This window comes from Nansenia antarctica (genome assembly GCF_963989245.1).
Source record: "Nansenia antarctica genome assembly, chromosome: 2".
NCBI lineage: Eukaryota > Metazoa > Chordata > Actinopteri > Argentiniformes > Microstomatidae > Nansenia > Nansenia antarctica.
In genome coordinates, this window is record NC_137675.1 from 57,390,621 (window position 1) to 57,403,497 (window position 12,877).

Consider the following 12,877-nt stretch of genomic DNA (forward strand, 5'->3'; position numbering starts at 1 on the left):
GTGCCCTGTGCCCTTCAGTCAGAGCTGTAAGACACAATGAGAAGAGGGGAGAGATATAGAGAGGTAGAGATGCAAATGTTACCTTAGATGCAGATGTCTCTGACTGCCTGACCTGCGTCTTTGTACTGTATACTGTCTGTCATAGCAATCCAAATCACAGTACTATCACAGTGCTGATTTTGAAATTGGACTTGATCTGGGGATCTCAAATGAACTGAAAATGATCCCCACTTAGGTGTTACTGTTTGCTATGTATGCACATACTGTACCATATTAAACACTGAAAGGTTCACCATCACATTTGCATGTCTTTGAATGGTTTTGATTTTCTGTACTCAGTGTGAGCATTTGAATTGTTATGCCAAACCCCACCAGTACTAAAAACAGAGCTTGCTCTGATTATCACAATCAAGCCAATCAGCCTTTTATTACCAGCCCTGTTCACTGTTGCCAAGGCCACATGGGGACAGAGGTCTGGCAGTATTCCAGAAGATCAGTTCCTGCTCCATGCAGTCGATGAGGAGCGACTCTGGGACTGCACAGTCTTTAAAAACTGTGTGAGCCTCGATCTCTTGTGAATCTCAAGCACATTTTTTTGGAGCATCATGTGTGTGAGTTGTTTATCACATCACATTAAACATTACAGACAGTTTACATAACAAGGCAGCATAACTCAGTCATCTGTGCATGAAAGTTTATGCCACAAACAATTAATACTGTTTCAGTTATAGTATGTTGACAGTCTAAGGAAAATCTTAATCTTGGACAAACCACTATATCTATCACTGGAAATCATGTCTTAATTACAACTGATTGATTGGACTGCTAAGCTGAATGAAGTGGGGTGTGTGAGTCTTATTATAAATATTACAATTTAGAATGACAATGACAATGTTATCATGTGATTCATATCATATCTTAAACGGGCAGAATAGGCTCTATTCAAATGCTAAATGTGTTGTATTCAAATGCTTGATGATCCAGCTACACTTGAGGGAAACAGACTCTAAAATGCAAATACTAGTGCGTCATTGCTGCTGTCATTGTGTCATACAAAAACAACTTTTTTCTCTTCTCTTTCAACTTTTCCCCTCACTCTATAAAATTGTGTCTCCAGGATTCTCTGGCTCTTCCTGAACCTCCAGATTCCTCGGCACAGAGAGTCATGGATCTTCTGCCATGAGTCCAACTCTGAACGCCACAGCGCCGCTCTGGCACGGATGAGCTGGGAGACCTCACTCTTGCTGCCTTTGGCCAGGCTGAGGCTGTCTTTACAGATGAAGAAGACGTCCAGGCCAATGAAGAGGGCATTGAGGGTGATGAAACCAGCCCGCGCTGTCTTGGAGAGGGCGAGTGGGGTCCCTTTGGCCATCTGTCCAATGTCTGTGATGTCCGCTGTCAGACTAGGCACATTCCGGACCACCTTTCCCTCCTGGAGCACCAACTTACCAGCAGCACTTGCGATCATCTCTTTGGGCTTAAGAGCCTTGACTGCTGAGGCACAGTCAACCATGGAGTCAATGCCCTTTCCAATAACCCCGGCTTTGGCAATCACCATGCCTGCTCCCAGCACTATGAGCCCCTCACTCCCCCCCACTATGGGAACAGATTTGCTGGCCACCTCTTCCAGACACTCCTGGTGCCTCTGCACGTCCTTCATGAAACTCTGGTAGACTTTATTGGCTTTCTTCTGATAATTACTATTGACTGTTATCTTTGTGACCGTGGTGACTGCACTGTTGATCCCACTGGTGACACCCAGTCCCAGTCCCATGCCGGTGAGTGCCAGCGATGTCCCAACGGTCACAGGGGCAAGAGCAATACCCACAATGGACAGGATCCTTCCAACTGCCCCTACAGAGCTGCCTGTCACACTAGACATCTTTGCTCCCTTCCTCATACTGTCTAGCTGGACAGCGCTCTCCTCCAGCTCAGTCAGAAACTTCAGCATTCTGGGCTGGCGCTGACTGAACACACCAATGAAGTTCAGAGAAGCCTCCTGGAACAGGAAGGCCAGTCTGAAGTCCTGGTCCATCCTGACAGACGGGAGAGATTCATCATCAATCTTATATGCACTTAGGTGGTTTACACTAACAAGTACTACAGTATATAAAATGTGACAGAGTCTGGTAAAAAAAAGTCCTCAAGTCGCAGATTGTAAGCTTTCAAATGATGTGTCATACATTGAAAGCTGAAAATAGTTCAAGAAGATATGCTTATTGAATGTTGGTACCCTTCAAACTAGATATCCAATTCACTAATTTATTGTAAAAAAAGTATTAAAAGTATTTAGTGATCCTCAAACTGTTGTTTTTAATATCGAGTGGGCACTTCAACACTATAACTTTCGTAATATGCAAAAAAAAGGTAAAACACATAAAAAATAATATATATATATATATATACTGTATATATCTGTTTGGTCATTTGTGACTTGAGAATTGTCGACATGCAGACCTTTTGACCAGACCGTATCACAAATGTAGTACTGTAACTTGGACAAACACATGTTTTGAAGGAACAATAAACTGAAAGAGTACCTTACCTTATATCATTCAACTGATTAAGATGGTCAAGCATGTTTTGCATAGACTCTTCACTCACCTGAGCATTGAGGTAAACCACAGGCTTGTCACTCTTCTTTCTCCAAAACAGCATTCGGCTGATGGAGTAAAGAATTAATACAATGAAGGCTGGCATGGTGTAACTGATTTAATATGACATGGCAATTTAACATGACATTCATTATTGTAGCATTATCAATTCAATGCTATGCATTGTGCATCATGGCTAGACATCATAACCAGCATTCAAAATGCATAAATGTGACAAGTTCCCAAATCTACTCTTTACTCTTTACTAAACTTAATCGAGAGGGAACAAGGGATATTAAATATTGTTTAAATGTCACTGAGGAACAATAAGACTAATACATTAAAAATAGCCTTCTACAGTGGCTGATTTAGAGTTCCACTTACGTTTTCTCCATCCTGTCACAGAGCTGCTGGGAAGTGCGTATGTAATTGTTCAGCTGAATGGCCAGCACCTCTATGTTGAGAAGGCTGGGGAGGAAGAAGGCCCCTACATCCCTCTTAAAGTGGATGAGGAGGGGGAAGGCCAGTCTTGCAGATGTGATGACCGCTCGGATACTTACAGGACCAGTACCTTGAGGCAGATGGAAAAACCAGCTCTCCTCAGCAAACACAGACAGAGAGGTGACCGCCAGCTTCTCCACAGCATCCAGGAAGTAGTCAAACCTCTCCAGCCCACCCAGAGTGTCCTTTAGTACCGCGCCCAGCTTCTTCTCCAACTCCTCACGCTTGCTGTCAGCAGTCACCTGGGTCAGGCCACTCCATACATACTCCCCAAACGCCTTGGCCTTGTCGCCCGATTTACGAATGTGATCAAACTTGAGGTTGATTCTATCAGCCCTGTCCTTGATGTCCCTCATCTTCTCCAGTTCTGTCTCCCTCTGCAGGGTCCATTTTGAATGCCTGTTGCAGAATTCCCTCACAGTGTCGATGTAGCTGAGGGTGTCTGAGATGTATTGGCACAAGACCTTCCTCAATTCCTCTCTGTAATACAGAGGAGATTATTCAAATCGTTTCTTTCAAAGCATTTGAGATGATAGTGTAAATCATCATTCATCCTTCATTCCCATGAAGTACACTACACAGTAGCAGATAGATTATATAGCCTACTTCTGTAAAAAGATGCTCCAAAAGGTTATTTACTAGCAAATTTCATGTGATATGCTGTAAGGGTGGTATACGCTGGTTGTATCTGCTACTCTACAAGAGGTTGCACAAGTAAACATAAACTGAAACCCAAAAACACATAGTGGCTCTATCGCTGAATAAAAACCTGCTTCAAGATATCCAACTTTTTTGTTGTTTCTTTCTCACGGACAGTTGAAAAGAAGTCAAAATATGTGTGCCGTCTCATGCCAAGTACACCCCTTTTCCCTTTGTTAGGAAACTGACAGACAGTCTGGAGCAATACTCTTATATTATATACAATACATATATATATATATATATTTTATAATGTGTCAGAGACTACTGTACCATCTGCAGAATAGGTCATCAGCCAAACTATGGACGAAGGTGTCAGGTACAAGTCAGGTTACAGTTTGCTAAAAACTACCTAAAAAGCCTCCAGAGGTCTGGATAAAGGTCTTGTGGACAGTTAACATAAATATTATCATACATAAAACCATATATTAGGTATTAGGTTTGGGCATGTATAGCTACCACTAGAACTTACTAGTCTGAACTGATTATTGTAACTGCTAAGATGATGACCCAAAACATACTAGGGAGTTTTTCAGAGCCAAAAAGTGTAACGGTCTTGACTGTCCTAGTCAATCTTCAGATTGAAATCCAATTGAACATGCACTTAATTTCCTGATAAGATTTTACATCAAAACAAACAATAACTGCAATACAGAGCTTCACCAGAGAAGATACCCAGTGTCTGGTGGGGTCAATGGGTCGCAGACTTTTTGACATTTGATACATCTGTCCCATTACTTTTGGGTACCCTGAAATATGCATATAAACTGGTGGAATTTCTGAATGGTGAAACCAATACAAATAAAAGCTGAGAATCTCTACAGTTGGTTGACAGTGTGGTGAAGTGTAGGCCTACCTGTTAGCACACATTTGCACATCATCAACAATAACACACATTTCCCAGTCTCACCGTAAGCGTGACAATCGCCATCTCTCATGTGAATCCATTGAAAGGTCAGTAGTTAGCAGTACTCAGATATAGGGCCTACATTTATAGGACGCCTCCGTTTGGAAACTTCTCAGTGCCCAGTTTTCTCTAGTCCCATTAGGTGTGAAGATTAATATAAATATAAAATAACAACGTAGCTTTTGCTTCGATCTACCATAACCTTGTTCCCAGGCTAGTACATACAGCTTATACAGTATATGCTTGTAACAGTGACTCAGACTTGGCATAAGTTGTAACCAAAAGGAGGTTTTCTATTTCTGATTCTCGGAGGGGAGGGAGCTACAGTCAGGTGGTAGCGACAGTCAGAGTAACTTGACACTTTTCATGTCATGCCATGCTCTTCGTGGTGCCACTCTCCTTCTCCTTCTCCGAACAGGAGGACCGTGCCCTCTTACGGACGGGCCACAATGCTGTGGCAGAGCTGCTGGGGAAGCTGGAGGACATTGTGGCTGCAAACAGAGGGGACATGCTCCCCAGCCAGGGGAGGCCAGGGAAATAGGAGGGGAGGAAGGAGGAGGAGCTGTTTTCACATAGTGTGTGAATCGTTAACTCTTTGACTGCCAGCCATGTTCAGAGCGGAGAGCTCCACACTGCCAGACTTTTGGGGCATTTTCGCTGAACTTTGAAGACCCACCAAATATTGACTTTTCGGACTACATAAACATTGAACATATCTACCAAAACTTTAGACTCTCTTCTTTCATCAGAAAAATAAAGTTTGTTTCTAGCCTCTTTGAGTGTTTAGAAATCGGCCGTAGAACATAGGGTGGTTTCAGCAAAAACACCTGATTTTGACCAATAAACAGAGAAAACGAGCTTTTTCTGCAGAACTTTTTTTTTTTTTTTTTTTCTGCACTTTTTCTGTATCGTCCGACTCTGAACTGTTTGAAGAGTCGCGCGATGGCCGCGATGCTCCGCAATGCTCCGCGCCGCAATGCTCCGCGCCGCGTTTGGCACATACCCTGATCCGTTTTGCCATTACTACAACCCACAGCAAGCCACTTCCTTCTCCAGGCTTTTATTTTTTTTGATTGATTGAAAACTTTATTAGAAGATTTGCAGAAGTAGGTACATGAAAGTACATATTACATACAAGGTCAACTAACAGGATAAAAACCCAAGAAAGCCACTGGCTTATTTCAATTGGGGTCCTTGATACTCAATTAATCGTTACATGTAAGACAGACAAAAAACTAGTACTATCTACAAGATAATACAGACAAATAACTAGTACTATCTACAAGATAAACATACATCCAACATGGGAAGAACAATACAACAAAACATAAGGTATGTACAGCGGGTAGGACAGGTGGGGACATACACCACAGGTGGGGGCGGGGGACAAAACACAAAGTATGTACAGTGGGTAGTTCGGGCAGGGGGACAGACATATAATATGTACAATGGGTAGTTCGGGCGGGGGGACAAAACAACAAGTATGTACAGTGTGTGGTCATGGTGGGGGGGGGGGGTACAAAAACACCAGTAGATTTAGGCGGGGGGGAGGGGGGGGGGGGGACATAATAACATTGCGTTTGCTCAGAGTGTAGACCAGGTAGGGGGGTGAGGATTGGGGGATGGGGGGGGGTTGTCCATTGTTCCACGGTTTCGGTAGAGAGTCTCCGGGTGGTGGGGGAGGGGGGGTCGTCGCCGGGTGGGGGAGGGAGGGGGGAGGGGGGTCGTCGCCGACTGAAGCCTTTGGTCGTGTAAGCCTGTCTAACCTCGCTGCAGCTCCGGGCTTTCATCTCCCCTCCAGACAAGGACAGCAGCACAGAGAAAGTGAACCACAACACCACTTGTATTCTCCACATCGCACACGTCGGTAGTAAATCCCAGTAAATGTTTGCGTAAGAAATATATCCGTTATAGCCGAGACCCCCAAAACGTCTGGCTGGACAATCCCCGACGGTCCGCGATCTCTCACTTTCTCCCTTCTGCAGAAAATGTCAAATGTTTATCAACCAACCCCCGAAAAAAATAAAACATAAAAATCACTCTCCACTTTCCATCCGTCCAGCTCCTAGCAGGAGCGTCTCTCTCCTCTGTCCTCCGCCGCGGAACAAGAAGAGCGCGAGTGTTAATTCCCAATATAGTGAAAATACCACCGCTCATCCGTGATCAGACTTAACTGGGGTGCTGCAGCTGAAGAGTATCATATAGAGTGCAAAAAAGCAGCATCTGCACACTCAAATCTGTGCAAAAATCGATGTTTATGGCAAGCTTTCGGTCCCCAGGCTATCGGACAATGTATCGGACAATGTAAACAACAGCTGTGTCCCCATCTGGGACCGAAATACATTACACCCAAGTCTGAAATTCACTCGCTAGGTGTAGAACATGTCAATAACGCGATCCCCGCGAAAAAAAAAAAAAAATCCCAGTCAGTCAATGAGTTTTAATGAGTAATGAGCAAACATTTTGTTAATCATTTTGTAATGCTGGTAATTGATATTTACATATTTCTTGACATATGTAAAATGTACTCGACAGAAGATCTTACATCAAACCCATACCGCAGCTGGACTGACCTCAGAGCAAACTTCAGTCAGAACCATAAGGCCCAATCACAAGAGAAAGATGCAATTATTTGTCACCAGCTTTTACGAGCAACCTGAAAGACTACTACTGTTTACACAAATGTGCTCTTAGTTTAACTGACACAACGGTGCCGCCACGTTGTCATAAACATGACATAACAAGACAACATTATGATAACTTATGTTACTAAATGTCAAGACAAATTCATTTTCCATTCATTGGAATGTTATGACAGGTTTTATGACCAATGATGTGATACTATGTCTAGGTGAAAACAACACACACAATTGTACAAACTATCAATAATTACCTCATAACATGTGATCACATGATTCTCACTTATTATCACATGACTTTCATTGGCTTAGTTTAGATGTCAAGTGCATTGTGCAATGCATAAGCAGTAGCCTGACAACTGAAAATATTATTGGCTTAAATGGTAGAAGGTAAAATGCAGATCATCCGGTCTCAGATTTCAATAGTGTGGAGGCTGCAGGTATGAATGAGTTCCTGAACTGGTTCTTCAGCCTGGTGTGTCTGTAAGGTGAGCCTAGGCAAGGGCTGGAATTCTGAGCAGAGGGGGTAGACACATGTACATTCCATTGTTGGCATTTAGCAGATGCCTTTATCCAAAGCGACTTAAAACAAATACATTTGACTCACATTGGTCGTAATGCTAGAAGAAGGATTTTTTTGTTGTTGTTATGCCAGGTGATTCCATCTGATCTGAAGTGGCATCTATAAACCACGTAAACAGGTAAGACATTTAAGAGGTAGGGCTTGAACAGAAAAATAAAGGGAGAAAATGAAACTATAATATCCTTCTGGACAGCCCATTATAAGTAGGCCTGTGCTGTTAATTCACCACAGAAGACAAGTCTGAAGAGACACCATAGGCTGCATTTACACCGCAGACCGTAATGCCTAGTTCCGATTTAGATCAGATTTCTTTTAACGCCTGCTTACATCTACTTTCTAAAATGACCCATATCCGATACCTGTGCTTACCAGTGGCGGCTGGCCAATAGAGGGCGCTGGGGCGCCGCCCCCACCTTCACTTCCTAGTTGCAACATTGTTTATTCACAAAATGCGGCTGATATTCTGTCGGCGCCTATCAGCATTCATTAAAAATCCTCCAATACAATAAACATTTTATCTGTGTGTGTGTAAAATTCACTGTTAAAATACATAGGGGAGGAGTCGGGGCGCCGGCCGAATGCAAGTCTATGGCACTGCAAATACTTTTGGCTTACACGTGAGCTGTAGCAGCGCTCCAATTGGCTGTCTCCTATTTCTCGGCCGGGGCGCAAAAATTGCGCCCGAGCATGCGCAGATTATAGGCTTACCTAGGCTGCAGCCTAGGGCCACTACCACTAGGGGTAGTAAAAAAAATAAATGCGCTGAATATCCCTGAATATCCGGTTGTTAAGTCTGACGTCAAACGTGACGTTTTGCAATTTCCGGCTCCAAACCAGAAATTCTCGGCACCAGAGTACCAGTGAACTACAGCGGTAGAATGACAGTTTAATCGTTTTTTAGACTCGGATCTATTCATACAACAAGGGACACAGCAGCACTTTCACGTTGTCCCCATATTGTCAGGGTATTTGAGCCTCGGAAAAGCGCTATATAAATATAATTAATTATTGTTATTATTGCGGCATTTCGAAGACAGCGCCTCAGCCAACTTTGGACCCGGAAAGGACAACAGGAGAGGAGAGCAATAGAGACAGAACTGAGGTGAGGTGAGCAACAGAGATAGTTCAGGATGATAACAAACAGTTCAGTATGACAGAGACAACTAATAGAAAGACAACTGTATGATTATAGAGTTTACATGTTCAAGGAAATATTGTATGATAATAGAAAGGTACACTTTAATTTAATTAAAGAAGTAACAAAGAACACATTTATTATCACAATTGCATTGTGTTCCATGTCTTTCTCCATTGAATAAATAATGCCTAGTTGAATGGCTAAACAAGACAACTGTCTGGACAGTACTATATACAGTATATTCTCATGCTAAAATCGACTGTAAATCCAGATTTTAAAGTTGATATTCTATTCATCACAGTGGAGAACTCTACTGTAACCCCCTCCCTGACAGCCAAGAACCTTGGAGTGATCCTGGATAACCGACTATCCTGTGCGGAGAACATTGCAGCAACGGCTCGCTCCTGCAGATTCTTCCTCTACAATATCAGAAGGATACGACCATTCCTTACCAGAGAGGCAGCGCAACTCTTGACCCAGGCACTGGTCATCTCCCGCCTGGATTACTGCAATGTACTCCTGGCTGGGCTCCCCGCTTCAGCCATTAGACCTCTGCAGCTCATCCAGAATGCTGCTGCCCGGCTGGTATTCAACCTCCCCAAATACTCGCATGTCACCCCTCTCCTTCGCACCCTGCACTGGCTCCCGATAGCAGCTCGCATCAGATTCAAGACCCTGGTGCTTGCATACCAGGCAGCTAAAGGGACAGCCCCTGCCTACCTGAAGGAAATGGTAACCCCCCAAACTCCTGCCCGCTCACTCCGCTCCTCCACCTCGGCTGGCCGACTGGCCCCACCTCCTCTACACAGCAGTCGGGCTGCCCGATCACGTCTCTTCACAACACTGGCTCCCCGCTGGTGGAATGAGCTCCCCACGGCTGTCAGAACGGCAGAGTCACTACCCATCTTCCGTCGTAGACTGAAGACCCATCTCTTCAGGTTACATCTTAACTGCTCCTCCTGAGACATCTTCTGACCCTCACCACTACGTCTCCTAAAGACACCCGCTTTCCCCTCTACTGTGTCCCTAAGAACTTCTATTGCCCCCCTTGTACTGTTTCTCAGTTTCTCCAGTAATATAATAATAAAAAAAAAGTTTTAGTAGAAGGCGATAATAGGGAGAAGGTTTTTCCTTCTATCAGTGGCCCCGGGCCCGAGCTAGAGTACTCTTCCTGCAACGAATGGTGGACTGCTGATTCACATGCTTAGTATTCAAATGTATTGATTGTAAGTCGCTTTGGAATAAGGCGTCTGCTAAATGCCAAAAATGTAAATGTAAATTTAGCAAAAGGTACAAACAACTGAGAGCAATACAACTAAAACAAAATGGTAGACCACATCAGTAGAATGTATTATCAGTAGAAAAGTACAATACATCTTTATTTCTTTTAACAAAGCGTGGTGTGCATCTCCTGCAGTGTGATATCTGTAATCATAACATTTGTAGACTCTGGCAGTCAGTGACAGTGTGAACCTGGCCGGACCCTGCCCTTCTGCCTGAGTTTGAGTATGATGCTGCCCAAATAAATTTTATTGTTTAGTGCTGTACGCTTTCGTGGTATTATATTGTGTGAATTATCATCTGTATGTTGTTTTTCTTTCACTCGACTAACCGCCGAGATAATACTTGAGACATGTACTTCCGTAAACATGAATCCAACTGTCCTGCAGTTCTAATTTGACGATGTGTCCCCGTCTATACCATGGCGGAGTGGTCAAAAACAACTCTCAAAAGGTTTTTGACGGACGCGAAAAACACAGAAAATCGAACCTGTTCCGAAATTTTTTATGACGGACGAATATTTCGGATTCGGTGTGCAAGCGTGATTGACACAACATGAGTTCTACTTTTTTTGTTTTGTTTTTTAGGACGTAAAAAACGCATTGGTGTGCAAGGGCCATTATGTGACAGGCCTGGTTAGATCGCAGTCGAAATTACACATTATCTGACCGTGGTAAAGTTGTTTTTATATTCGACATTCAACAGACATTCACATTCGGCATTTTAGGGACCGTGGTAAAAGTGTGGTAAAAGTAGTGAAAAACCCAATGGAGATATGGCTGTCCTGATCAATAACTCTGTCAATATTGGGCCAATGCACCTCAAACCAATTGTAGATTGTTCTGGGAGTGGCCCTCCAAAAATGGCAACCTTTATTTTTCCCAATCAATTGATTAGGAATTTATTAAAATTCAAGAACTCAAAAACCCTATGGAGATTTGGCTTTCCTGATCAATAACTCTGCCAATATTGGGTCAAAACACCTCAAACCAATTGTAAATTGTTCTGGGAGTGCCCATCAAAAAATGGCAACCTTTGGATTTCGCAATCAATTGATTAGGAATTTATTAAAATTCAAGAACTCAAAAACCCTATGGAGATTTGGCTTTCCTGATCAATAACTCTGCCAATATTCGGTCAAAACACCTCAAACCAATTGTAAATTGTTCTGGGAGTGCCCATCAAAAAATGGCAACCTTTGGATTTCGCAGTCAATTGATTAGGAATTTATTAAAAATCAAGAACTCAAAAACCCTATGGAGATTTGGCTTTCCTGATCAATAACTCTGCCAATATTGGGTCAAAACACCTCAAACCAATTGTAAATTGTTCTGGGAGTGCCCATCAAAAAATGGCAACCTTTGGATTTCATAATCAATTGATTAGGAATTTATTAAAATTCAAGAACTCAAAAACCCTATGGAGATTTGGCTTTCCTGATCAATAACTCTGCCAATATTGGGCCAATGCACCTCAAACCAATTGTAGATTGTTCTGGGAGTGCCCATCAAAAAATGGCAACCTTTGGATTTCATAATCAATTGATTAGGAATTTATTAAAAATCAAGAACTCAAAAACCCTATGGAGATTTGGCTTTCCTGATCAATAACTCTGCCAATATTGGGCCAATGCACCTCAAACCAATTGTAGATTGTTCTGGGAGTGCCCATCAAAAAATGGCAACCTTTGGATTTCGCAATCAATTGATTAGGATTTTATTAAAATTCAAGAACTCAAAAACCCTATGGAGATATGGCTTCCTGATCAATAACTCTGCCAATATTGGGTCAAAACACCTCAAACCAATTGTATATTGTTCTGGGAGTGCCCATCAAAAAATGGCAACCTTTGTTTTTCCCAATCAATTGATTAGGAATTTATTAAAAATCAAGAACTCAAAAACCCTATGGAGATTTGGCTTTCCTGATCAATAACTCTGCCAATATTGGGTCAAAACACCTCAAACCAATTGTAAATTGTTCTGGGAGTGCCCATCAAAAAATGGCAACCTTTGGATTTCGCAATGAATTGATTAGGAATTTATTAAAAATCAAGAACTCAAAAACCCAATGGAGATTTGGCTTTCCTGATCAATAACTCTGCCAATATTGGGCCAATGCACCTCAAACCAATTGTATATTGTTCTGGGAGTGCCCATCAAAAAATGGCAACCTTTGTTTTTCCCAATCAATTGATTAGGAATTTATTAAAAATCAAGAACTCAAAAACCCTATGGAGATTTGGCTTTCCTGATCAATAACTCTGCCAATATTGGGTCAAAACACCTCAAACCAATTGTAAATTGTTCTGGGAGTGCCCATCAAAAAATGGCAACCTTTGGATTTCGCAATCAATTGATTAGGAATTTATTAAAAATCAAGAACTCAAAAACCCTATGGAGATTTGGCTTTCCTGATCAATAACTCTGCCAATATTGGGTCAAAACACCTCAAACCAATTGTAAATTGTTCTGGGAGTGCCCATCAAAAAATGGCAACCTTTGGATTTCAAAATCAATTGATTAGAAATTTATT

General features: G+C 42.4%; 1 protein-coding gene across 1 annotated transcript; it reads right to left on the reverse strand.

Annotated features, from left to right (window-relative positions):
- Window positions 1-18: 18 nt before the first annotated feature.
- Window positions 19-4,742, reverse strand: LOC308150307 (uncharacterized protein; the record flags this gene model as incomplete). The annotated part of the gene is made up of 5 exons (XM_080523153.1): window positions 19-24; window positions 1,097-2,036; window positions 2,546-2,707; window positions 2,979-3,575; window positions 4,705-4,742. 5 exons carry the CDS (start codon window positions 4,740-4,742, stop codon window positions 19-21), a joined length of 1,743 nt encoding a protein of 580 aa, XP_080379279.1.
- Window positions 4,743-12,877: the final 8,135 nt, after the last annotated feature.